This window comes from Giraffa tippelskirchi, chromosome 13 (genome assembly GCF_054371585.1).
Source record: "Giraffa tippelskirchi isolate mGirTip1 chromosome 13, T2T-mGirTip1v1.2.pri, whole genome shotgun sequence".
Taxonomy (NCBI): domain Eukaryota; kingdom Metazoa; phylum Chordata; class Mammalia; order Artiodactyla; family Giraffidae; genus Giraffa; species Giraffa tippelskirchi.
Window position 1 is genome coordinate 20833292 of NC_137287.1, and position 27632 is coordinate 20860923.

Below are 27632 nucleotides of genomic sequence, written 5' to 3' on the forward strand. Positions count from 1 at the left end.
AAAACCTATTTCAAAGTGGCTTAAAGGAAAAAGAGATTGTATCGGTTTATGGAACTGAGAAGTTCAGGGATAAACTTGCTGCAGACCTGGCTTGATTAAGGAGCACAAACTATGTCTTTAGAACCCAGAGTCTCTCTCTTGCCATTGCTTGGCTCTGTCTTTCTATGTGTTGGCTTTACTTGCAGGCACGTTCTTTGTGTGGTAGCCATTGCAGTTCTAAGCCTCCCTTCGGGCAATTCAATAAGGGGTATCAGGATTAATCTTGATTTTATTTCATGTGCAGCTTCGGCACCTCTGAATCAGTTGCTTTGATTATGTGGACTCAAGGCCCTGGTTGGCCAGGCCTGGGTGTCATCCCAGAGCTGTGGGTGGAGTTGTTCCATTGGAAACATTCAGATCTTAGGAGAATGGGAGGCAGGGATATGGTTCCCCAGAGGAAGACCATAGTTCTTTTTTTTTTAATTAATTATTTTAATTGGAGGCTGATTACTTTATGGCATTGTAGTGGTTTTTGCCATACATTGACGTGAGTCAGCCATGGGTGTACATGTGTCCCCCATCCTGAACCCCCCTCCCACCTCCGTCCCCACCGCACCCCTCAGGGTCGTCCCAGGTGCCCCAGCCCTGAGCACCCTGTCTCATGCACTGAACCTGAACTGGCGATCTATTTCACATATGGTAATATACATGTTTCAGTGCTGTTCTCTCAGATCATCCCACCCTCCCTTTCTCCCACAGAGTCCAAAGGTCTGTTCTTTACATCTGTGTCTCTTTTGCTATCTTGCGTATAGGGTCATTGTTACCCATCTTTCTAAATTCCATGTATATGTGTTAATATACTGTATTGGTGTTTTTCTTTCTGACTTTCTTCACTCTGTATAATAGACTCCAGTTTAATCCACCTCATTAGAACTGATTCAAATGTATCCTTTTTAATATCTGAGTAATATTCCATTGTGTATATGTACCGCAGCTTTCTTATCCGTTCATCTGCCAGTGAACATCTAGGCTGCTTCCATGTCCTGGCTATTATAAACGGTGCTGTGATGAACATTGGGGTACACGTGTCTCTTTCAATTCTGGTTTCCTTGGTATGTGTGCCCAGCAGTGGGATTGCTGGGTTGTATGGCAGTTCTATTTCCAGTTTTTGAAGGAATCTCCACAGTGTTCTCCATAGTGGCTGTCAAAATATGCATAGAAACAAATGAAAATAAAAACACAACAACTCAAAACCTATGGGATTCAGTAAAAGTAGTGCTAAGGGAGAGGTTCATAGCAGTACAATCTTACCTCAAGAAACAAGAGAAAAATCAAATAAATAACCCAACTTTACACCTTAAGCAACTAGAAAAAGAAGAAATGAAGAACCCTAGGGTTAATAGAAGGAAAGAAATCATAAAAATTAGGGTAGAAATAAATGAAAAAGAAACAAAGGAGACTATAGCAAAAATCAACCAAACTAAAAGCTGGTTCTTTGAGAAGATAAATAAAATAGACAAACCATTAGTCAGACTCATCAAGAAAAAAAGGGAGAAAAATCAAATCAACAAAATTGGAAATGAAAATGGAGAAATCACAACAGACAACACAGAAGTACAAAGGATCATAAGAGACTACTATCAGCAGCTATATGACAATAAAATGAACAACTTGGAAGAAATGGATGAATTCTTAGAAAAGTATAACCTTCCAAAACTGAACCAGGAAGAAATAGAAAATAACAGATGCATCACTAGCACTGAAATCAAAATTGTAATTAAAAATCTTCCAGCAAACAAAAGCCCAGAACCAGATGGCTTCACAGGTGAATTCTACCAAAAATTTAAAGAAGAGCTAACACCTATTCAACTCAAACTCTTCCAGAAAATTGCAGAGGAAGGTAAACTGCCAAACTCATTCTATGAGGCCACCATCACCCTAATTCCAAAACCAGACAAAGATGCCACAAAAAAAGAAAACTACAGGCCAATACCACTGATGAACATAGATTATAAAATCCTCAACAACATTCTAGCAAACAGAATCCAACAATATATTAAAAAGATCATACATCATGACCAAGGGGGCTTTATCCCAGGGATGCAAGGATTCTTCAATTGCAAATCAATCAATGTGATACAACACATTAACAAATTGAAAAATAAAAACCATATGATTATCTCAATAGATGCAGAGAAAGCCTTTGACAAAATTCAGCATCCATTTATGATAAAAAAAAACCCTCCAGAAAGCAGGCATAGAAGGAACATACCTCAACATAATAAAAGCCATATATGATAAACTCACAGCAAACATTATCCTCAATGATGAAAAATTGAAAGCATTTCCTCTAAAGTCAGGAGCAAGACAAGGGTGCCCACTCTCACCATTACTATTCAACATAGTTTTGAAAATTTTACCCACAACAATCAGAGAAGAAAAAGAAAGAAAAGGAATCCATATTGGAAAAGAGAAAGTAAAACTCTCACTGTTTGCGGATGACATGATCCTCTACACAGAAAACCCTAAAGATACCACCAGAAAATTACTAGAGCTAATCAATGAATATAGTAAAGTTTCAGGATGTAAAATTAATACACAGAAATCTCTTGCATTCCTATACACTAACAATGAGAAAACAGAAAGAGAAATTAAGGAAACAGTTCCATTTACCATTGCAACAAAAAGAATAAAATACTTAAGAATAAATCTACCTAAAGAAACAAAAGACCTATATATAGAAAACTGTAAGACACTGATGAAAGAAATTAAAGATGACACAAATAGATGGAGAAATATACCATGTTCATGGATTGAAAGAATCAATATAGTGAAAATGAGTATACTACCCAAAACAATTGATAGATTGAATGCAACCCCTATCAAGCTACCAATGGTATTCTTCAGAGAACTATAACAAATAATTTCACAATTTGTATGGAGACACAAAAAACCTTGAATAGCCAAAGCAATCTTGAGAAAGAAGAGTGGAACTGGAGGAATCAACCTGCCTGACTTCAGACTATACTACAAAGCTATAGTCATCAAGACAGTATGGTACTGGCAGAAAGACAGAAATATAGATCAATGGAACAAAATAGCCCAGAGATAAATCCATGCGTGTATGGACACCTTATCTTCGACAAAGGAGGCAAGAATATACATGGAGGAAAGACAATCTCTTTAACAAGTGGTGCTGGGAAAACTGGTCAACCACTTGTAAAAGAATGAAACTAGAACACTTTCTAAAACCATACACAAAAATAAACTCAAAATGGATTAAAGATCTAAATGTAAGACCAGAAACTATAAAACTGCTAGAGGAAAACAGGCAAAACACTCTCTGACATAAATCACAACAGGATCCTCTATGACCCACCTCCCAGAGTAATGGAAATAAAAGCAAAAATAAACAAATGGGACCTAATTAAACTTAAAAGCTTTTTCACAATGAAGGAAACTATAAGCAAGCTGAAAAGACAGCCTTCAGAATGGGAGAAAATAATAGCAAATGAAGCAACTAACAAAGAATTAATCTCAAAAATATACAAGCAGCTCATGTCTCAATACCAGAAAAATAAACGACCCAATCAAAAAATGGGCCAAAGAACTAAACAGACATTTCTCCAAAGAAGACATACAGATGGCTAACAAACACATGAAAAGATGCTCAACATCACTCATTATCAGAGAAATGCAAATCAAAAGCACAATGAGGTACCATCTCATGCCAGTCAGAATGGCTGCTATCAAAAAGTCTACAAACAATAAATGCTGGAGAGGGTGTGGAGAAAAAGGAACCCTCTTACACTGTTGCTGGGAATGCAAACTAGTACAGCCGCTATGAAGACCATAGTTCTTTTAGAAGAAGAACGGTAAATGTGGGGTGGCCAGCATGTCAGGTCCACACAGAGACGTGGCAGGAGGCCCTGCCCCAGCAGATGCTTGCTGGTCTTTTTGAATTGAATTGGTTATGTGCTAAGAGCCTAGAAGTCCTATGGTTGCCGAAGTAGACTTTCTTTTTCTGTCTGTTGTCCAAATCAGGAACTTGTTAAACTCAGTTTTACAAATTTGTCTATTTAATGTATTGATCTTGAAAACTTGGATTCCTCTATAAGGGCAAAGAAAGAAAGTGGAGTCATGAAGTCACTCAGTCGTGCAGCCCGCCAGGATCCTCCGTCCATGGGATTTCCCAGGCAAGAATACTGGAATGGGTTGCCATTTCCTTCTCCAGGGGATCTTCCCAACTCAGGGATTGAACCCAGGTTTCCCGCATTGCAGGCAGACCCCTTACCATCTGAGCCACGGGCTTCCCCTTTATAAGGGCAAAAGACCCACATATTGTTACTTTTAAGGTTTTACAGTGCTTTTGCTAAATGGATTTGCTGTTGACCAGTTCTGCTTTATTATTTGTTTCAAGAAATAACAAATTCTACTCTGTTGGGTAGAAATTTCTTAACATCAGATTATATATTTAGACCAGTGCTCATTGTAGCAGTTTCTTTCTAAAAATATGTTTTAACAGTCCACCAAAATGGTGACAGTGTTTAATAAGAGTGATAGGATTGCAAGCAGTTTTTCCTTCATACTTACAGTCAGTTGGGGCTTCCTGGGTGGCTCTAGTGGTAAAGAACCTACCTGCCAATGCAGGGGACACTAGAGACGTGGGTTTGATCCCTGGGTTGGAAAGATCCCCTGGAGGACGGCGTGGCAACCCTCTCCAGTATTCTTGTCTGGAGAATTCCATGGACAGGGGAGCCTGGTGGGCTACAGTCCATGGGGTCACAAGAGTCAGACATGACTGAAGCACCGTAGCACACATGCACGCATGCATACTGCCGGTTGCTTACTGATGCAGTATTCTCAACAAGCCAGGGCTTGTGGTATCTGATTGAGCCACATGTTCTACCCTTAACTTTACTTGTTTTTCATGTGTATGATCGCCACACATGAGTTAATTCATTGTCTGGGTAGAAACTTCTGAATAGTAGCTCACAATTAATCCACATTTATCCTGCTGAATTCTTGCTCTTGGCTACAACAGAAAACTTAGTAACAGTATGTACTCATTTTCCATTTTCCGTTGTTTTTCTTTAGATCAGTCCAAAATGTTTGTGAAGGTTTTTAGTGAAATTGACCGGATGCCCCAACTTCTTGCATACTACTACAAGTGCCACAAGGTGAGAAGCTGTGAGTGACTGCCACTGTGGAATGTTTGTAGAACTGGGCTACGGAATCCCAGTTCAAATCTCAGTTTCTTACTTAAAGGTGAAAATGTTTGCCTCCATGCTTTCTGGCCTTTTTCTTCTAATTAGCCAGTAGGGGGTGCCCTTGGTCCAGCCTTTATTTAATTACATTTAATTACAAGTTGGGAAAAAGTCATTGGTTTTCAGCCTTTGTTTTTGTAGCTGGATTTCCTTTACGATGGAAGAGTTTTTAGTTTTTCCCATTTTTGTGTTTTGGGATTCTTTCAAAGCTCAGTCAGTAAAGAATCTGCTTGCAATGCAGATCTGGGTTTGATTCCTAGGTGGGAAAGAGCCCCTGGAGAAGGAAATGGCAACCCACTCCAGTATTCTTGCCTGGAGAATCCCATGGACAGAGGAGCCTGGCAGGCTATACAGTCCATGCGGTTGCAAGAGTCAGACATGACTTAACGACTTAGCCACCACATTTTTGTCTTTTAAGGGGGATTCTTGTCATAAGGTTTATTATGCTTTCAGTAAGCCTTGAGAATTTTATCTGTTGTCTAGATTTGTTGAGATTAGTTTGCTGAAAATCTTGACAGCTTCCTCGGCTAACTTAATTCCTGCAAGTCCAATGCTCATGTGTCTTTTAAGCAGTGGGGTTAGGACATGAAGCTAAAATACATCTTCACGCCTATCCCTGAGGTCTGTTCAGAAGAATGGGGGCGTGCTGAGTACATTGGCATGCTTTGGGGGAAAGATAAAAGGAGAAAGGATCACCTAGAGGGTGACAGATTCAAGCTCTAGATGACAGCAGAGCAGGTGGACTGTAAATTCTTTTTCTGCCTTTTAAAAACATTATTTATTTATTTATTTATTTGGCTGCATTGGATCTTAGTTGCAGCATGTGGGGTCTTCATTATGACCCGTGGGCTTAGTTGCTCCATGGCATGTGGGATCTTAGTTCCCCAACCAAGGACTGAACCCACATCCCCTGCATTGGAAGGTGGATTCCTAACCACTGGACCAGCAGGGAAGTCCCTTTTGTGCCTTTTTTGAAGCCAGTGGTCATCCGTGGGTACCTGCTTGCCCGGGAGAATGGGCAGTGGTGGATCTCTTGCCGGGGTGGGAGGGCAGGAGGGCAGCAGGCAGCCTACCTCGGCGGACCCAGTAAGGCCTCCTTTATTCTCCCTCCACAGGTGCAGCTTCTGGCAGCCTGGCAGGAGCTCTGCCAAACTGACCTGCCCCTGGACCGGCAGCTCACTGGACTCTACGATGCCTTGCTCGGTGCTTGGCACGCGCAAATCCAGTGGGCTTCGCAGGTAACAGCTCATCTGGGTTTTCGGGAGGACAGAGCCCGTGGTGCCAAAGGAGAGGCTGATGACCTTGACACCCTCAGCTCCGCTTGAAGAACCTCCCCTTATGCTGCCATCACCAAAAGGGTTAAAAGATAAGCTTCGAAACTCAAGGCAGGCAAAGCTTTAGGTCTCCGTTCAAACTCTTCTTATCGCTCTTATCTGTATCTTAAATAGGATCTAATGTGACACTGTTGCTTGTTGTTCAGCCAGGCAGCCCATGGAATTCCTGGAGGCCGTTATCTTCTGATCTAAAAGCAGGAGGCCCTTGGTCGGGTTGTGCTTGAGTGAACCAGACTGTTTTATCTTAACTTGGGGTAAAATTTACCTGGTCTAGAGTGAGTTTCCCTTGTTTTCACAATACACCAGGAGTTAGAGGAGCAGTATAGAGTTTTAAAGGTGCCCTCTGACTTAGGGCAGAGGTGAGACAGAGGAACTTCATTTCGTTTACTTTCAGGAACTTTCCATCCTTGACTTTCTCTAAGTCTCTCGAATTTTTAGCCTTAAAGGGTATAAATCACTGGTCCCATGTTTTCATGCCAGGAGGTGCCCTGGATCTTCTTTTTTTTGTCTGAGTAATGACTGACCGGGCCTGTTCATGGTGTGGCTTATTATATTTTTTTCAAAATTCATTGTGAATCACCCTTCAAGTGTTGGTCAGTCATTTTCAGGCAGGAACTTGACAGTGGTGGGAGATGATTCCTCATACAGGGTCACGTCATTCAAGATCGTTGAAGCAGTCTTCTCCATCCTCGCTTCTTTCTTCTTGAACCATTCAGTCTAAAAAAAAAAAAAAAAACCAACCAAACAAGCAAAACAAAAAACAACCTCCTGTGGAAGTTTCATGCTTTTTAATGTAATCATCAGTTTTCAGTGACCCTGTCCATCCACACTCATTTCTGTGTCCTTGTCTGCTGCTTATATCAGGAGGATAAAGACAGTTCATGCGCATATGTACAAATGCCCCTCAGTGTCTTGGTAAAAGGATTTCTACTTCTCACACTTATATTCAGGCCTCACCCCAAGTTTTGTAAGATGTGATGTGCATGCCTGTGTGTTCAGTCCTGTCTGACTCTTTGCGACCCCATGGACTCTAGCCCGCCAGGCTCCTCTGTCCATGGAAAATTCCAGGCAAGAATGCTGGAGTGGGTTGCCACTTCCTACTCTAGGGGATCTTCCTGACCCAGGGATCGAACCCTCATCTCTTGGTCTCTTGTGTCTCCTACATTGGCAGGCGGGTTCTTTACCACTGAGCCAGCTGGGAAGTCCCTGTAAGATACAAGTTCATGCTAATTTACACTTTTGTCCCATGGCCTATTTTCTTTTCAGAATGTGAGCATGATACGTGACTGTCATCTCCTAAAGTTCAGTATAGTGCAGAAGAAAACCAAAGGTGCCAGGGTGAATGTGTCTCTGAAGACTTTTTATCCTCAGTATTTTAATATGAAAATTTCCCAACATACAAAAAACTTGAAAAAATTGTACAGTGAACACGCATGTACCTACCTCCTGTGTTCTATAATGAACATTTTGCTATGTTTGCTTTATCACAAGTCTGTCCATCTGTCCATGTGTCTGTCTGTTCACTGGCTCGTCTTATTTTTTGACTCATTTCAAAGTAAGTTGCAAACATAATTCATTTCCAAACATACGTATCATTGACTAGAGTTCAGTATGTGTTTACTGAGATTTTTTTAGGTAAGTCGTGAAATATGATGATCTTAAATATGCCATTGGATTATTTTTGACAAATGCAGTTTAACCTAATCCCCTACCAAGGTACAGAACACGACTGTCATCCTCGAAAGTTCTCTTGCGTTCCTTCTCAGTTAGCCTTTGTACCAACATCACCCAGGGAAACCACTGTTCTGTTTTTTTCCACCATAAATTAGTTCAGCCTGTTGTAGAATAGAATTTCATGTAAATGGAGTTATACGGTGTATGTTCTTTTGTTAAGGCTTCTTTCATTCAGCCTGTCTTTGAAGATTTATCCGTGTTGTCGTGTGTATCAGTAGTTTGTTTATTACTGAATGCTCTTACGTGGTATGAATATATCTTAGTTTCGTTTATTCAGCCTTTTCTTGATGGACACTTGGACTGTTTCTAGTTTGGTGCAATTATAGATAAAGCTGCTCTGAACATTGTTCTAGAAGTCTTTCTGTGGATACCACATGTTCGTATCTCTTGGGTAAAGACGTGGGAGAGGCGCTGCTGGGTTATAGAGTAGGTCTGTATTAGACACATAAGAAATCAGCGCTTTTCCAAAGCGGTTGTGCTTTTTTACACTCCCACACACGAGTGCATGAACGTTCTGATTGCTCCACATCCTTGCCATCGTTAGATGTTGTCAGTCTTTTTGACCTTAGCCATTCTGGTGGGTGTGTTGTAGTATCTCACTGTGTTTTTAATTTGCATTTCCCTGATGATTAAGGATATTGAACTCCTTTTCTCATGCTTTTTGGCCACTTGTATATCTTCCTTTGTGAAGTATCTGTTCTGGTGTTCTGCCTATTTAAAAAAAATTGGGTGACTTGCTTTTTTTAATTATTGAGTTATAGAAGTTCTTTATATATTCTGGATAGAAGTTCTTTATCAGATATGTTTTGTATATATTTCCTTCCAGTCTGAGCAGAAGTGTTGATTTTGATGAACTTGATTTTATCATATTTTTCTTATATGGTTATTCTTTCTTTGTCCTCAGAAACTATCACCAACCCCCAAGTTGCAAAGACATTCTTCTATGTTTTCTTCTAGATGCTTGTTGAGCTTTTACACTTAGTTCTGTGGCCCATCTTGAATCATTTTTTGTGTCTAGTGTAAGGTGGGGCTTCCCTGGTGGCTCAGACAGTAAAGAATAAAGAAGCTGCCTGTGATGCAGGAGACTTGGGTTCGATCCCTGGGTTGGGAAGATCCCCTGGAGAAGGGAATGGCTACCCACTCCAGTACTCTGGCCTGGAGAATTCCAGTGTAAGGTAAGGTCAGATTGTTTCTGCATGTGTTGTTTGGGTTAATTCCATGCCCCTAGTTGTTAACTTTGATTTGTAGTCTTTTGGAACTTTTGGTTGTTCTTTAACCAATGGCCAAAGCATCCCTTGTGCCACATCACTTTAAAGGAAAAGGGACAGACACCTTTAAACATAAGAGAACTGTTGGTTGGTCAGTTGAAACTGTCAGCTGTAAACATTATAGTTTCAGCTGCCCAGCCAATTTGGTTTAGAGTTGTTTAATTTAATTCTTCCCCCGCCTCAAGTCATTTAAGTAGAAGATAAAAGTGAAGTAGATACTCATTCTCACAATATGAGAAGAGTCAGGATTTCTTTTTCTAGATAAGAATACTTTTCATTCTCTCCTTTGGTTCCATCCTTTCTTGTAGTAAAATATTTCTTTTGTCAAATCAAGAAGTTGGACTGGGTGATATCTAAACATCTCTATGATTCTCTTATGTTTGGGGGATCGTGGAGGGAATATTAATACTTTGGATAGAGACAGAGGAGAGTGTGTATTGGTGCAATTTTGTGTGGAGGAGGTGGGAACATATGATGGAGAAGCACTGAATGCAAGACAGGAGTTTGGCTTTCTCTAGAAGGCAGTGAGCATCTGGAGCAGTAGCGTAAATGCTGACGTTACTGTTTTAAGAATCACTTTGGTGTCAGACCATCACCTATGTAATTCCTCTGCCAAAAAGTCTTACCAAGAGGAAGCATGCAGATACATCGAAGACCATTTTTTGAAACAACTCTCCTGGACTCTTCAAAAATGTCAATGTCATGAAAGAAAAACAGTCAGGGAGTTGTTGAGATTAAAAGAGACAAAAAGGCAACTGAATGTAATTTCACGATCTTGGATGGGATTCTGCATGATGACCAAAAAAGCTATTCAAAAAAATATTAAGAGGACAATTGGGAAAATTTGAACATGGACTGTAGCAGGTATAAGTATTACATCAAGGTTGAGTTTGATTAGTTGCAATGTTGTAGTGATAAGGCTGGCCTTATTCTTAAGAGATATATGCCGGAGTATTTAGTGGTAACATGTCATGACACCTGTGATTACCTTTCCAATGGTTTAGGAAGTAAAGCATTGTGGCAAAATGTTAATTGTTGAATCTTGCAATATTTAAACATTTAAAGCATAAGAAAAATTCTAAATAACCTTTAAAAATAGTGAATTTGGTCATGGTAAATAGGGTGAACTGATGAGGAAAGACTGAAGACAGGTAGGAAGCTATGTTTGGTCTAGGATGGTGATGGTAATGTAACAAAGGCATCCAGTTAAAAAATGGGCAATTGTTAGAACCTAGAAAGTGACAAAGGACCTGAAAGAAAGGAAAGTGAAAAGAGAGATTTTTATTGTGGTCAAATGGAGATGCTACTGACAGAAATAAGGAAGTTGAGAGAAACAGGTCTGAGGAAGTCAGCAGGAAAAGAATGAATTCCAATCTGGGACACTTTAAAATTCCAAGAGTGGCTCAGCTCAATGGTGATGCCTAGTAGATGGCTGGAAGCTGTCATTCAGGAAATATAAATTGGTCGTTTCAGTATTTGTTGGGTTAAATGCAAATTTCCTCTGTCTCTTTCTCAGACTCCAGCAGTAATATTTATTAAACTGAATAGATGCTCATTGAATTTGCTATGATAATTAAAAAATGTAGTCTTCTGTTTTCATAATAATCTAAGAAAAGATATAAGCATATTTTGGATCATGTACATGACCACCTTGTAACCACTTGCTGCCATGTGATATCAGTGGGTGCGTTCGTGTTGATAGTCACATTGGCACCCCTCTTCTATTGGGGGGCGAATGAAAAAAGAGGTAATACTTACATGATATAAGTGCTGGTGCCAAGTGAGTGCTGTTTTATGTACGCTGCGTAATGTTTTCTAGGATCATTCCCTTTTTATGGCTGAATAATCTCTTGTATGTATTTACCACATTTTGTTTATCCATTCATTTGTAGATAAACGTTTGAACTGCTTCTATCTTTTGGCTATTGGGAATAATGCTGCTGTGAACATGGGTGTACAAACATCTGTTTGGGTCCTTGTTTTCAATTTTTTTGGGTGTATATCTACAAGTGGAATTGTTGGATCATATAATCCTATGTTTAACATTTTGAGGAACTGCCAAATGTTTTCCATAGCAGCTGCAACATTTTACATTCCCACTAGCCATACATAAGAATCCAAGATTATGAGAAATTTGCCCTGTGTTTTCTTCTGAGAATTTTATAGTTCACTCTTTAACATGTAGGTCTTAACATTTGAGTTAATTTTTGTATAAGGTAAGGATCCAGCTTTTTTTTTTTCTGCATGTGGGTTTCCAGTTTTCTGAGCACCATTTGTCAAAAAGACTGTCCTTTTCTGATTGAATGATTTTTGGCACCCTTGTTGAAAATCATTTGCCCATGCATGTGTTTTTCTGGGCTCTCTATTCTATTCCATTGGGCTATTTGTCTATTCTTATGCAGGTGCCACACTGTTTTGACTATTATAGCTTTTTTGTAAATTTTGAAAATAGGAAGTATGAGATAGTCAATGTTCTTCTTTTTCAATATTGTTTTTGCTATTTGGGGTTCCCTGAAATTACATATGAATTTTAGAATGAGTTTTCCTGTTTCTCCAGAAAATACTTTGGGATTTTAATGGAGAGTGCACTGAAAATATAGATGGCTTTGGGTAGTATTACCATCTAGCTCAATGGGTAAAGAATCTGCCTGCAATGCAGGAGATCTGGGTTTGATCCCTGGGTTGGGAAGATCCCCTGGAGAAGGAAATGACAAGCCACTCCAGTATTCTTGCCTGGAGAATCCCATGGACAGAGGATTGGCAGGCTGGTATGCAAATGTGCTTCCAGATCCTCCAACTGATTCAGTGAATTGCTCTTCTTTAGTTCTGTTTGTTCCCTGCCACCCACACCCTCCCCGTTTCTGCATTTCATCTTCCTCTCTCCAGCCAATATCTAAATACTGCATATGATAGACTTGATAATAGTTAGGCAGACATGAAGTAGCCAGTTGTCCTGGAGGCAAGGCACAAGTCTTGCTAGTTTACTTGGCTTCTGAGCACGTCTGTATGGGTGCTGAGCAAAGCCTGAACCCTATAGCTCTTGACTGGACCACTTTCTGGCTCAGAGGAATTCCTGCAGGCGATCCAGGAGTCTGCTTCATTGGAAGGTCCGCTCCCATGTGATAACACGGACGCCTCTCTCCCCCTGCAGGTCTTCAAGAACCCCCACGACGTGGTAACTGTTCTGCTGATTCAGACCCTGGGGGCCTTGGTGCCCTCTCTGCCCGTGTGCCTCAGTTCCGGCGTGGAGCGGGCGGGACCTGAGCTGGAGCTCATCAAGCTGCTAGAGTTCTACGATGCCACTGCCCACTTCGCCAAGGGGCTGGAGATGGCCCTGCTCCCCCACGCACGTAAACATGCTTCCTCCCAGCTCTCTGACTTGCCTTCACTCGCTTTTTTTTGGGGGGTGGGAGGGGCCTGGGTTTGTTTGCCTTTTCCAGTGACTGATTTTACAGGCATGGAAAGGAGCAGTGTTTTCCTTCTTAACAGAGAGGGAAACCTTTTCCATAAAAACATTGCCATTATGGAAATAATTGTTGCTTAATATCTTTGCCTAGCTCCAGTGCTGCCTAGGCGGTTCACACATGCTGGGGAAGTGACAGGCACTTCTGCAGGGGCTTAGAGTGTAAGAGGCAGGTGGACATTAGTGGCAGCAAGTGGGCAGCGAGTTACGCTGGGAGGGTGGTGTCCTCTTCCTTTCAAGGAACCTTTCACAGAACCTTGGGCAAGTCAACCTAAAAAAGTAAGTTCAAGAGAACAAGTGGATTAGAGGAGCCTTTTGTGAGGGCAACAGCATATTTTTAAGGGCAAGGGTGCAGTATTAGGACCAAGGGTGGCTATAGGGTACCTGGGCTTTCCCCAACTGCCGTGTGAGAGCACAGCGCTTTTTATTCCCATTTGGGCAAACAATGCGTGGTGTCTTGCATTTCCCCAGCTGTTTCCCATCTATATTAAAAGCATCATAAAGCTTTAAGTCACACAGACCTCGTGAGGAATGCTGCTGTCAAATCAGAAAGTCGCTTCAGGAAGGCCTGCTTCTGCCGTTGGGCTGCTGCATGTCACTAACTTGGTTTATTTACCAGTTATTCTCTTTAATTACCTTCGTGTGTAATTACCTTGTGCATTCCAGGGAGTGTGTTTGTTGTTCGAGTTCCTGATGACTCATTGGGGTTTTTGGCACACTTGCTGGTCAGGCCTCACTTGTGGGTCAGGCCTCAGGCACGGTGGATGTGGTCAGCTTCCAGAGATCTGGATGTCATTGTCCTCGTGGTTGGAGAGTGTTTAGGCTGAGCGTCCTGCAGGGGCAGAGTGGAATGAAGGCAGGGCCAGAAGCAGGTTGCTTTCCTCCCACTGGTGATGGATATTGCTGAAAAAGAGAGAACCACCCTCTAAAGAGTCAGATACAGAAAGTACTGTGTTAGTCAGCCATGGAAGTTTAGATTTTTCATGATTCCTTTTGAGATTTTTCCAAAAACAATATATGTATTTTTTAATTTAAAAGTACTTTGGAAACAGACATAAAAATAAAAGAGAATAAAAATGATCCATAATCTCTTCACTCAGAGAGGCATGGGAACATTTTATTTCCTCCCAGTAATTCATATATAAATATACATGTTCATAAATGTATATGAAATAAAGGGCTTCCCAAGTAACTCAGTGGTAAAGAATCTACCTGCCAATGCACTAGACGCAGGTTCAGTCTCTGGATTGGGAAGATCCCCTGGAGGAGGAAATTGGCAACCCAGTACTCTTGCCTGGGAAATCCCATGGACAAAGGAAGCCTGGCGGGTTACAGTCCATGGGGTTGCAGAAGAGTTAGACATGACTTAGTGACTAAATAACAGCAATGTATGAAATAGGTGCATATAGAAATATATACATATGCATGTATCTTGAAAAATATTAGTTTATATGATCTTACACTCTTTTTTGCTCACATTAATATAATGAGCATTTTTATGTCATTAAATATCTTCCTAAGACATGGTTTTTAATGACCATTTGATAACGATGGCTTACTTTAATTTTTTAATCCACTATTTAGAAATAAAACTATTATAAACAATCTTGCACATTAATTTTGGAGCCCACCTCTGATTATTCCTTGGAAGAAGCTTGAAAGTTACAATTGCTAATAAATGAAAAATTTAAAGATTTTGTCACATTTTGTTCTGTAGGAAGTTTCCACCTCTTTTTGGATTCATCAGTAGTAAATAAGGCTGCTCATTCCCCCATGCCCTAACCAGCACTAGGCTCTGTTGTTTTTCCCCTAGCCAGTTTCTGAGACAGTTAACAATATGTTGTTTCAATTTTCATTTCTTTGATTACTAGCCAGTTTGAAAATTATATTATAAAAAGTTATATTTTTTCTCTTAAATCGCTTATTCTTTTGCCCCTTTTTCTGTTTGAGAGTTTAATCAGAATTTCTGGTTAACTTATAAGGGCAATTTATTTAAAACAATGTTTTATCGAATATGTTATAAAATCAACAAAGCGCTGTTATAAAAACTCATGATACAGTTATATCTATAACATAAGATGAAACTCTCCTGTAATCCCACTAGCTGGAAATAACCACTGTTAAAAATTTGGTGTGTATTCACAAAATATCTTATATAGTACGGATTTTTTCTCATTATCAGCTATGTTGCAGATACGTTTTCTAACTTTCTAGTTTACCTCTTTAAGACTTTTCTATTTTAATGTATGTAGTGTTAACTCAAAATATCTAAAAGGTTCTGCAGTAGAAAGTAAAAAAAATAGTTAGTTGACTTTATAGTTAACAAGCAATATGTTTGGAGTAGGAAATGACAACCCCCTCCAGCATTCTTGCCTGGAGAATTCTGTGGACAGATGAGCCTGGTGGTACAGGCCATGGGGTCATAAAGAGTTGGACACCACTGAACACATGCACACACGTATTCAGTTTAGAAAAACCCAGAAAATACAAGGAAGGAAAAAGAGCAAACTCAATCAGCTGTCCAGAAACAATATTTTGCATTGTATACACATGCATATTTTGTATATGAGTGTGTGTATGTACTTAAATGCTTTTTATTTTTTATTAATTTTTATTGGAGTATAATTGCTTTACAATGTTGTTAACTTTTTTTTAAAAAGAACTACTGTCTTAAAAATTTTTATTTATTTATTTTTGGTAGAGCTGGGTCTTTGTTGCTATGTGCAGACTTTCTCTAGTTGCAGCAAGTGGGAGCTACTCTTCCTTGTGGTGGGTGTGTGGGCTTATTGTGGCAGCTTCTCTTGTTGCAGAGCATGGGCTCTAGGGTATGGGGGCTCCAGTAGTTGAAATGTGTGGGCTCAGTAGTTGTGGCACTTGGCCTTAGTTGACGCGCCGCATATGGGATCTTCCTGGACCAGGAATCAAACCTGTGTCCCTTGCACTGGCAGGTGGACCACCAAGGAAGTCCTTGTTAAATGTTTTTAATACAATATTTTATTATCACTGTCACCCTCCCAGTTTTATATTGATTCAGTTCTGTCATCCAGTACACAAATTTTCCTAGTTCCACAACAGTCTTTATAGCTGTTTCCCTACCTCTTATTAAAGTCCACTTAGTGTATATCCATTATTTTTGGTTGTCCTTTCTCTTTAATCTCTTTAAAACTAAAACAGTCATCTCATCTTTTGTCTTTCATGACACTGATGTCTATGAAGAATACAGGGTAGTTTTCTTGTAGAATGTCCCATAGCCTGGAATTATCTAATTGTTTCCTTGTGGTTAGATTCAGATGGAACATTTTTAATAAGAATTCTACACTGTTGATGATGTATACTTCCTATGGCATCACATCAGGAGACACATAATGTCCAATTATTGGTGATGGGTTGGATTAATCACATGGTAGTTACACCTGCCAGGTCACTCCATTGTAAAGTTACCTTTTCCTCTTTGTAATTAATAAATAGCTGTGGGGTGATATTTTGAGCCCATAGGAATATTCTGCTCCTTAAGAAACATTTACCTCATGACTTTAGCATCCATTTGTAATTCCTGCCTGAATAAACTTTTACATTGCTGATTATAAAATAGTAATATTCTAGTTCTGTCATTTCTTTTACATATATTTGCAGGCATTCTTTTGTGAGGAGATTTTTCTTCCTTTGTCTCTCTTTACTATCACTATAAACTTATGGATTTTTTTTATTCATTGTATTATGATGCATTATTTTCATTATTGATTTTGATGCTTGAATTATTTCAAATTTGGTCGGTGGTTGCCCCTTCAGGCTGGCTCCTGCATCATTTTGACATGTCCCTATCAGTCTTAGAGTGCTTTATTGCTTTTTGGCACAAACAGATCCAGGAACATTTTGTACTGCCTCAAACCTGAAATCAGCTGTTTTCTCAAGGAGCTTGGTTTTTTCTAGTGGGAAATGGTATTTAGGAACCAAGATCTGGCACCATGGGTGCTTATTGTTGCTGGGCTATTATTACTTCCTAGGCCCTTTGTGAACAGAGCTAGGAAATACATTTATTTTATTTATTATTATTTTTTTAAATTTATTTTTCTTTTTAAAAGAATTTATTTTTTAATTGAAGGGTAAATGCTTTACAGGATTGTGTTGGTTTCTGCCAAGCATCAACATGAATCAGCCTTAGGTATACCACTCAGGGAACTCAAACCCAGGCTCTGTGACACCCTAGAGGGGTGGGATGGGGAAGGAGGTGGGAAGGAGTTTCAAGAGGGAGGGGCCATATGTATACCTATTTATTTATTTTTGGTTGTGCTGAGTCTGTTGCTACCTGGGGTTTTCTCTAGTTGTAGTGAGCAGGGGCTACTCTTTAGTTGTGGTACACAGGCTTCTCATTGCAGTGGCTTCTCTTGTTGCAGAGCGTGGTCTCTAGGGCACTCCGCCTTCAGTAGTTGTGGCACTAGGGCTCAGTAGTTATGGCTTCCAGCCTCTGGAGCACAGACTCAGTAGTTGTAGTACACAGCTTATTGCTCTGGGGCATGTGGGATCCTTCTGGATTAGGGATTGAACCCATGTCTCCTATATTGGCAGGCAGATTCTTTACAACTGAGCCACCAGAGAAACCCCATATTTTTAAAAATTACCAGTTTATACTGATACTTCCAAATCAAATCCATCACCAATAGATTTTTACCTCTTGCCATTCTCTACTGCATCTCTTCTCTCCTACAGTGAGAGTCATGGTTTCCATCAGCAGTGTGTGCGTGTATGCACGTGCATATGTGTGTCTCTGTGTGTGTTATATACACATACAGTTATTTTTCATGACCCTCTTATGGATAGGACAAAAGGTATTTAACTTACTTATTCAACTATAAATGGGCTAGTTCTAGAGTGCTGGATGCTGAGGACGCCGTGCTAAGCAAAACCAGACACAGTCCCTGCTCTCATATAATGTATATCCCAGTGGGAAATAGCCAAATAATCAGACTAATGAGTGTATAATTACAAAGCGAGATGAGTACTTTGAATAGCAAAATGGTTCCAGGAGAAAAGCAGAATGGTCCTAAGCAGATAAAGATGATTGAAACCCTCAGACATGAGCTGAGTGAGTCCTGAAGGAAGAATTAACCAGATGAAGAGGGAGGGATAGGGAAGAACAAGGTCTTTCCAGGCAGAAGTAGTAGCCGGTGGCCAGAGGGGAGCTTTTGAGGAACCGAGAGAAGGCTAGAGGCTAGGGGAGTTGTGAAAGAGGCCAAGGCTATAGAAGTAATAACAAAAGTCTGCTTAGTTCAATCGCTTAGTCATGTCCAACTCTTTGCAACCCCATGGACTGCAGCATGCCAGGCTGCATATAACAAAAGTAGCTGGGATTATTGAGTGCTTACATGTGCTAGACACATACTATTTTACATAATCTCCAGTTAAGCCTATAAAATTGATGCCATTATTAACCTCATTTTACAGTTGAGGAAACAGACATCGAAAAGTTAAGTCATTTGCACCCAGTCCCCTAACTGGAAGCAGGAGAACTTCAGTTAGAAGAGTCTTCATCCTTAACTACACCCTCTTTCACCTCCTGAGGTCAAGCAATGGAAGAACTTTGCAGGCTATGGGAAAGATTTTGGATCCCAGCTGAAGAGAGAATTCTTAGCAGTTGAATTACCGTGTCACAGAATACACACATTAAAATTCTCATGTAGTTGAATATAGGAATTTTGGTGCATATCCTGTTTCTGTAAAATCCTAGGAATGCTCCAAATGAAAATGTTCTTTGTGCAGAGCCTTTTCTCTATAGCAATTCTTGAACTTGACCCTGGGGAGGGTTATCATTTGAAGACGTTCTCAATGATAATGGGTTATAGGATTAAGGGGATCCGTATCTTTCTTATTATTTTTAAAATGTTTATTTATTTATTTTTGGCTGCACTGAGTCTTTGTTGCTGCCCAAGCGCTTTCTCTAGTTGCAGCAAGCCTGGGGTGGGGTTGGGGGGCTACTCTCTAGTTGCCGTAGGTGGGCTTCTCACTGTGGTGGCTTCTCTTCCTGCAGAGCATGGACTCTAGAGCTCAGGCTCCGCGCTTGTGGCCCACAGGCTTAGTTGCCTCTCAGCACATGGGATCTTCCTGGACCAGCGATCAAACCTGTGACCCCTGCATTGGCAGGCATATTCTTAACCACTGGACCACCAGGAAAGCTCCCTGGATCAGGGTCTTTAAGAGTGCTTTAGGCAAATAGTACACAAAGCTCAAATTTATCGAAATATTTACTGACATGATTGTTGCAGATTCCATGAATGGTAAAAGCAGATGAACAGAAAGTAGTCACCCCAAAGATGAAATAGGAAAAGTTCCAGTAGAGTTCCTTCCACCTATCGTTTTTCACCAGTTAATTTCCAGTTCCTTATTCATTATTGCTTTTAATTTCTCATTTCCTTGAAGATGAGCAAAACCTGGTGAAAGTCATGGAACTGGTGGATGCTGTGTATGGTCCGTACAAGCCCTACCAGCTGAAGTATGGCGACATGGAAGAGAAGTACCTCCTCATCCAGTTCAGCGAGGTGCCTCTGGTAAGGTCACAGCACTGCCGGGGCCAACTGGGCATCGCTCTGTCTGCCAGGCTGGGGTCGGGGTGGCTGGGATACTTCGGAGAAGGTCGGAACTGGCATATGGAATGCAGAGAGTGGGAACAGGTGTGTAAAACATGGGCTCTCAGCGCTTCCGGGGCTCTTGTAATCCAAATTAAAACGAGACCACAGGTCTGCTACCTGGTTTTTATTTAAAATCCTCAGCAAAGGCCTAGCACCCTTCGGAGGCTTGGTTATCTCCCTGAGTCAGTCATGATTACGCAGTCTTCTGTTCAAGGCAGATATGCAAACAGACGCTGGAGCGGAGCACTCAAGGGCAGTGCTCTCAGGCCAGCTTTACCAGGTGGACACACCAGAGGGGAATTTCCATTGCAAATAATTAAGGCTGTCTAGCGGGAGGTGAGCTGACATTGAAGAATAGATCTTACAGTAGTTCAAGTCGGCCGCCTCCTGCCATTTTTTTCTGTTTTCTAAGAATGTCCCTAGAAAGTCTGTTCCACTCAGTTATGTTCTTGCCCCTGAAGGAAGCATGTTTTTTTCACTGCATTCTTTTGGAGTGTGTGATGCGGAGAATTCAGACCCTCACTTGAGAGCCAGAGGGAGAGATACCATCTTAATCACAGAAAAAGAGGAAAGAGATAAAAAAAAAATAAGGATGACTATAAGGATTTGATCATGCTTTTTGGCCAAGAGTTTGTTTCTGTGATCTCACTGGCCACGTAGACTGTTCTTCCCTCAATCAGGCTCTTAAGGAGCTCTCATAGTTTGGGACTACATTTCTGATGTTCGTAGTAATGGTTTGACCATGAATGAGGAGGTCTGGAGCTCCTCCCATCTTAATGTTGTCTGTTCATTTGTTCTTCATTCTGAGGAACCTTTTATTGTCTCTGTTCTCTGACCAGGAACACGGGGAAGTCATTGACTGTGTGCAGGAGCTGAGCCATTCTGTGAACAAGCTCTTTGGCCTGACTTCTGCAGCCGTTGACAGATGCATCAGATTCACCAGTGGCCTGGGGACCTGTGGCCTGCTGACAGCCCTGAAGTCTCTCTTTGCCAAGTAAGGCTGGGGAAGTGGGATCAGGGCCAGCCACAGGGAGATACGGCCTGCAGGTGGCCCTGAAGTCCCTCTTTGCTGAATAAGGCTGGGAGAGTGGAGTCAGGGCCAGCCTCCTGGGAGAGCGGTGTCTCCCAGTTAAAAACGCGGATGTCCGTATTCCTGCCATGAATCCTGGAGAGGTACTTGCAGCTAAGCCTAAGGGGACGTCCTTAATGATGCTAAGAACATCACAGCACATTCATTATGCTGGGGCATTTAAAGCAACCAGAATGTCCATCAATTTGGAAATGGCCAAGTCCGATATGGTATATTCATATTAGGGGAGTTCCTTATGAGGCAGTTAAGGTGTTAATTCGATCTACACATAACAGCAGGGATAGATCTCAAAACATACTGTTGAGGTGAATAAAAAGTTGCAGGATGCTATGTAGAGTACATTTTCTGTAGCAGAGTTCAGCAAAGCTTTTCTGCCAAAGACCAGATGATAAGTATGGTAGGCCTTGAGGGCTTTGCAGTCAATAGAGACTTTCATAGAGAGTGCTTCCCCAGAAGTACAAAAGCAGCCAGAGACAACACATACCTGAGTGGATGTGGCCTTGTTCCAGCAAAACTTTGTTTACAAGAAACCAGGAGTGCCAATTCCTGTTCTGGATCCTTTTTGAAACTATAAGTGCATTATATATTCCTATAGACTACAGGTCACCAAACTCTAGCTCATGAGCCAAGTCTGTTTTTGTAAAAGTGTTATTGGAATTCCTCCAAGCCCATTCACTTACCTGTGACCTCTAAATCCTCCCAATGAAGTTAGAGTTGAGTAGTTAGGACAGAGACCTTGTGACTTGCAAAGCTTAATACCTGGACCTTAACAGACAAAGTTTGCTAAGCCCTGATGTGGAAGGTTAGGCAAAACTCAAAATACTGGCTATATTTGAGGAGACGGGGGACTAAGTTAGTAGTGATAGGAGACTTAGCTTTGTTATTTTCTTTTTTTTTTTTTTTTTTTGCTTTTCTGTTTTTAAAACCATGAAGATACAATTCACATACCATGAAATTCACCATTTTACAGTGTACCACTGACTTTTGCTGCATTCAGTAAGTTGTGTAGGCAACACCATTATTTAACTCCAAAACATTTCATCATCTCCAGAACATACTCTATACTCATTAGTAGTCAAGCTGTAGTTGTTTAAGAAAAAGGCAACACCAAACAGAACTCTATGCTGGATTAATTTTAAGCTCCACCTCAACCCTACATCTCTCTTTTGTTAGTTCCTTCTTCCCCCAAACTGTCTCAGAGTGAGTCTCCCAGCTCCAGGCTTCAATTTGCAACCTCATTCCCAGTCAAACTAAACCCCCCAAAACCAAGAAAAAGAAAAGTGACCAACCTTTAAAGCAACTCGATTTGTAAATCAATCAGTAACACTATATCTAACTGCCCTATACCAGGCAGAAGGATACAGAATTCAGTTAGGAGGGCTTTGGCTGAAAGGAACAGACTAAAGTAGCCTAAACAACAAGGAAACTGTATTATTTCATATAACAAGAATTTCTGAGGTAGAACTCCCCTGTGGTCAGCTAATATCTTAGCAGTGGTATCAGAGACCCAGTATCTTCCTCTATTTTTGTTCTGTTCTTCCTCTATTAGCCTCATCCTTGGGCAGCTTCCCTCATGGCACAGAGTGGCTGCTGCTGCTCCAGGCATCACATTCAGATATAATAATGTCCAAAAGCAGGAAAAAGCAACGTGTATAGTATCATTTTTTCAGTTCAGTTCAGTCACTCAGTCATGTCCAACTCTTTGTGACCTCATGGACTGCAACACGCCAGGTTTCCCTGTCCATCACCAACTCCTTGAGCTTACTCAAACTCATGTCCATTGAGTCAGTGATGCCACCCAACCATCTCATCCTCGGTCATCCCCTTCTCCCGCCTTCAATCTTTCCCAGCATCAGAGTCTTTTCCAATGGTTCCAGTTTCTTCTCATCAGTTGGCCAAAGTATTGGAGCTTCAGCTTCAGTATCAGTCCTTCCAATGAATATTCAGGACTGATTTTCTTTAGGATTGACTGGTTTGATCCCCTTGCAGTCCAAGGGATTCTCAAAAGTCTTCTCTAATACCACAGTTCAAAAGCATCAATTCTTCGGCGCTCAGCTTTCTTTATGGTCCACCTCTCACATCCTTACATGACTACTGGAAAAACCATAGCTTTGACTAGATGGATCTTTGTTGGCAAAGTAATGCTGCTTTTTAATATGCTGTCTAGGTTGGTCATAGCTTTTCTTCCAAGGAGCAAGCATCTTTTAGTTTCATGGCTGCAGTCATCATCTGCAGTGATTTTGGAGTCCAAAAAAATAAAGTCTGTCACTGTTTCCATTGTTTCCCCATCTATTTGCCATGAAGTGATGGGGATAGTATCATTTTAAGAGCCCCAAAAAAACTTTTGGCAGAAAAGTTTTTGTACCCTCTAGTAGACCTCCCTTCATGTCTCATTAGCCTAAACTGGATCCCATACCTACCCTTAAATGAATCCCAAGCAAGGGGAATGTGTTTCCATGACTGGCTTAGACCAATCAGAATTACTCTGAGTCAGGTGGGGGAGCCAGAACAAACTGGCGAAGAAAGAGGCCACCATCAGTCTGAGCTACACTACAACCTGAACAGAAGACTCTGCCATCAAGACAGATCAGCTCACTATCATAAATGGAAGGGGCAGTTAACATGTCCCAGGCGCCATTTCTGACACTGTAGAAATCACTCCACTGAACAAGCAACAGCCTTTTGAAGCAGGTGTTATTACACCCACTTTGCAGATGAGGAAACAGGCTCAGAGAGGGTAGGTAATGTGCCCAGTATCACACAGGGAGAGGCAGCAGTGGGATTCACCGGGGTTGCGGTGCTGGCATGAGATTTGGGCTCTAAGACAACCACTCAGACAGAGGGTCTCTCCAGCCAGACATACAAAACCCCATTCAGGCCTCACCTGGAAGCCAAGGCAAATGGGAGAGGAGATGGGCTGTGCCAGATGTGGGACAAAGCCAGACAGGTGCCTCTGGTCTGCACAAGGACTCGCCTGCACCTGGGCCAGCCACAGCCACCTGCTCCTGGATGCCTAGTGAGGCAACTCTCACCCCTTTGCTAGCCCACTGGGCGCACATCCATGTGTCTAGGCTCCTTGGACCCTGAGCCAATGCTTGGGCCCATGTGAGTTTCCAGCAATGGCTGCTGCTGGCTGCACTGGTTTGTGCGGAGCATAATTAGCTGGCAGAACTCTGGAGAGTGCAGACCAGGATTTGATCAGTGATTTCTGCATCACCTCCAAGAATAATTTCAGGCTTATTCTATCCTGTCTGCTTAACGTGTCCTCACAAAAGCCTTTCCCCTCAAGATCCCTGGGATGAAAAGAACCATCACAGTTCCTATCTCAGTTTAAAGCAAACACTTATCTGATCATCTCTTGGATGACTGTCTCCCCCACGGATGGCAAGGCCAACACTAGGACAGTTTTTGTTCATCAGTGCTCATCCTTCATTGTCGTTCAGTTGCTAAGTCGTGTCCAACTCTTTGCAACTCCATCAACTGCAGCAAACCAGGCTTCCCTGTCCTTCATTATCTCCCTGAGTTTGCTCAAACTCATGTCCATTGAGTCGGTGATGTCATCCAACCATCTCATCCTCTGTCGACCCCTTCTCCTCCTGCCCTCAATCTTTCCCAGCATCGCGGTCTTTTCCAATGAGTCAGTTCTTCCCATCAGGTGGCCAAAGGATTGCAGCTTCAGCTTCAGCATCAGTCCTTCCAATGAATATTCTGTGCTCTATGTGCTTACCCAGCGCAGGCTTCCAGCGGTTCCAAGACGCTCCCTCTATACTGGGCAGTTGAAAGAAATCTTGTTCAATTAAGTCCTGCACCCATCATCCACGCTAGGAACCACCTGCCCCCAGGTTGCCCTCTCCGGTTGTCTAGCTTTCCAGAGGCTTCCAAGGAGAACCTCGCTTGAAACTGTTCTTTAGAGAGACTCTTGTAGCTCTTGGTGGTAAAGTTCAAAGCCCCTCGCCATCCCCGAGCTCCCTCTGGGACAAAGCCCCCACGTGCTGTCTTCGTGCGGTTCCCGGGATGGCAGCCTGGGGGTCCAGTCCATTCTCCACCCCTGAGAGCATTTCCACTCCAGCAGCAGCTCCCCAGGAGAATCACATGACACCTTGGGGAGCTGAGCAGAGGGTGTGGAAGATTCGGATAAGAAGGTGAAAGGAGCGGCGAGAGGGCGGGGGCACTGCCAGCCGCTGCAGCCCCTGAGCCTTGGATGGGACGCCGCGGCCTCCCCGCCACTGACAACAGGAAGCCTGTTATTTTCTGATTCTTAAAAAGGAGAATAAATTAACACATTTGTTGTGTAATTAAAAATCTAAAATAAAAAAATATATAAACGTCATGCTCAGTAGAAGAAGCCAGTCAGATAGGACCTCGCGTTATATGATTCCATCTATACAAAATGTCCAGAACAGGCAAATCTATAGAGACAGACAATAGGTTAGTGGCTGCCTAGGCAGGGGATGATGGTTCCATCCTGGGTCGGGAAGATCCCCTGGAGGATGAAATGGCAACCCACTCCAGTATTCTTGCCTGGGAAATCCCATAGACAGAGGAACCTGGCAGACTGCAGTCCATGGGGTTGCAAAAGAGTCAGAGTGACTGAGCAACTAATCAAAAGGGCTGGGGAGAGGGGGGCATTTGGAGGAGATGCAGGATGACTGCTAAAAGTTACAGGGTTTCTTTTCAGGATGATGAAGCTTGTTTTAAAGTTGATTGTGGTGATGGTTGCACAACTCTGTGACTGCATAAAAACCTTTGACTTGTGTGATTTGTGAATTGCAAATGCAATAAAGCCATTAGAAGAAAGAAAGAGGGAAGACCAAAATTAAATTTACTTAGAGAAAAGAAAAGGTAAGAAATCAGTATAAGGCTGGATTCTCTGACCTGTGTAATTGAGGTGGAAGGGCCCATGGGAGGTTAGATGCCTCAGTCTTTAGCTTATGGACAGATACATTCTCAGGCTCTGCAAGAGATTGTATTCTGGAATAAAGTTGCCTTGAATCTCAAGAAACTCCTCGTACTGAACTGAAGGCTCTTTTGCTGCCATAAGTTTAGGGAGCCCTTGTCATTCCAGAAATACTGAACATGCCCCTGTGAGCTCCAAGGATCCTGGGGCCCAGTGCTGTTGGTCACTGCCGTGGGCGGTCTGACCTCCAAGGGCGGCTCACAGGAGACACTGCGGGGACAGGGGCTCTGCTCGCAGGTGGAGGAGGAGCAGGCGAGCCCAGACAGGGCCCCCAGAGAGAGAAACATCAGCAACAGGTTTAATCAAATAAAATTCACCTCTTTCTCTGCCACCAACTGGATTTTGTGAATGAAATAATTTTTTTTGAGACCTAAAAATCTTATTATAAAATAACAAAAGTAATGCTTTCAGAAATATATATATATATTTAAATACAAAAAAAGTGTAAAAAAATGAAAGTCTTTCTCCTTTCCTGCCCATGTCCTTCTCCTCAGAAGTCACAAGTTTTTAGCATTTGACTTTTAGTCTTTTATTTAAATATATTTGGCTGCACTGGGTCTCAGTTTTGGCATGTGGGATCTTGGTTCACTGACCAGGGATCGAACCCAGGCCCCCTGCATTGGGCTCAAGGATTCTTAGCCTTCTCACTCTTCTCTCCAGACTTTAAAGAAACTTTGTTTGTCACCTTTAACTGCTATGTCTTGACTCTCAGCTCTGAAAGGTGAGGAACTGGGCCTCTTTGAGCCTGGTTCTCTCATATTCTCTCTCCTCCCAGTTCTTATTGGTGATGTTTTCTTTGTTAGTTCTTCTGTTGGCTACTTCAGTTCCTTCATTTTAAAAAGTAATGCAAATCCATATTAAAAATTCAAACTGGACCGAAGGATGTATGATGAAGCCAGATCACCTTCTCTAGAAGGGAAGGATTTGAAGCTACCAAAATAGCTGATATTTGTTTATAAAATTAGTCAGGGAAATGAGGGTGATGCTAACTTGCCCAGGGTTCAAGTGGGACCTTGTTCAGGAGTGGGGAGGGCATGGGGATGGTGTTCAAGAAGGAGGGGTAGGGAGGGTGAAGGATGCAGGCAGGGCAGGAAGAGGTTGGCCTAACCTGGACTCGGTCAACGCTATAGAATACATAGTTACAGACAGGGTGGTACAGAGTGAGGGGTGTTCCGGCTGTGAGGGAGCCTGGGCCCTGGAGGTGGAGGCCTCTGAGCTGAGATCCTGGCTCAGGCATTTAACTAGCTGGGACCTTGGGTGGCTTCGTGCACCTTTCTGAGTCTTGGTATCTTTTATTTGGGGAACCTGATGGTGATAATATCTCCTTTCTGTGTGGTTATGAATATTGAGTGAGACATAAATGTGCTTAGTCGTTCAGTCAGTCTTTGCAACCCCATGGACTGTAGCCCGCCAGGCTCCTCTGTCCATGGAATTCTCCAGGCAAGAATACTACTGGAGTGGGGAGCCATTCCCTTCTCCAGGGGATCTTCCCAACCCAGGGATCGAACCCAGGTCTCCTGCATTGCAGGCAGATTCTGTACCGTCTGAGCCAGCAGGCAAGCCCAGGGAATATTGAGTAAAAGCACGTAATTACAGCACCTTGCATGGTACAGACACTTGGAAACATTTATTGTGAGAGAGTTGGAGTGTTTTGGTACAAATGCCATAAAAACGTGATGTGATGCACACATCACCTTCGAGCCCCGCTAAGGCTAAGCAATCACCCACTTCCCCCACCCCCACCCCACCCCCACCCCCCTGCAATGCTCCACAGCTGCTCACCACCCCAGGGACTCGGTCAGGAGCTTCTGTGGGGCAGGGTGCCCTTCATGTACTTGTCACGGTTGCAGGGTGGCAACACAGGTGTTAAACCTTCTTCAGCTAAAGCACAGTTATGTCCTTCAAGAGCCCCCTCTC

General features: G+C 42.1%; 1 protein-coding gene across 2 annotated transcripts in view; it reads left to right on the forward strand.

Moving 5' to 3' along the window:
• COG7 (component of oligomeric golgi complex 7) overlaps nt 1-27632 on the forward strand; it is a 92772-nt gene that overhangs the window by 20638 nt on the left and 44502 nt on the right. For both annotated transcript variants that reach the window (XM_081554506.1, XM_081554507.1), the window contains exons 5-9: nt 5077-5159; nt 6362-6484; nt 12734-12932; nt 19460-19587; nt 20508-20662. In XM_081554506.1, coding sequence (XP_081410632.1) covers nt 5077-5159; nt 6362-6484; nt 12734-12932; nt 19460-19587; nt 20508-20662 — 688 coding nt within the window. The remainder of the gene's footprint in view (nt 1-5076; nt 5160-6361; nt 6485-12733; nt 12933-19459; nt 19588-20507; nt 20663-27632) is intronic.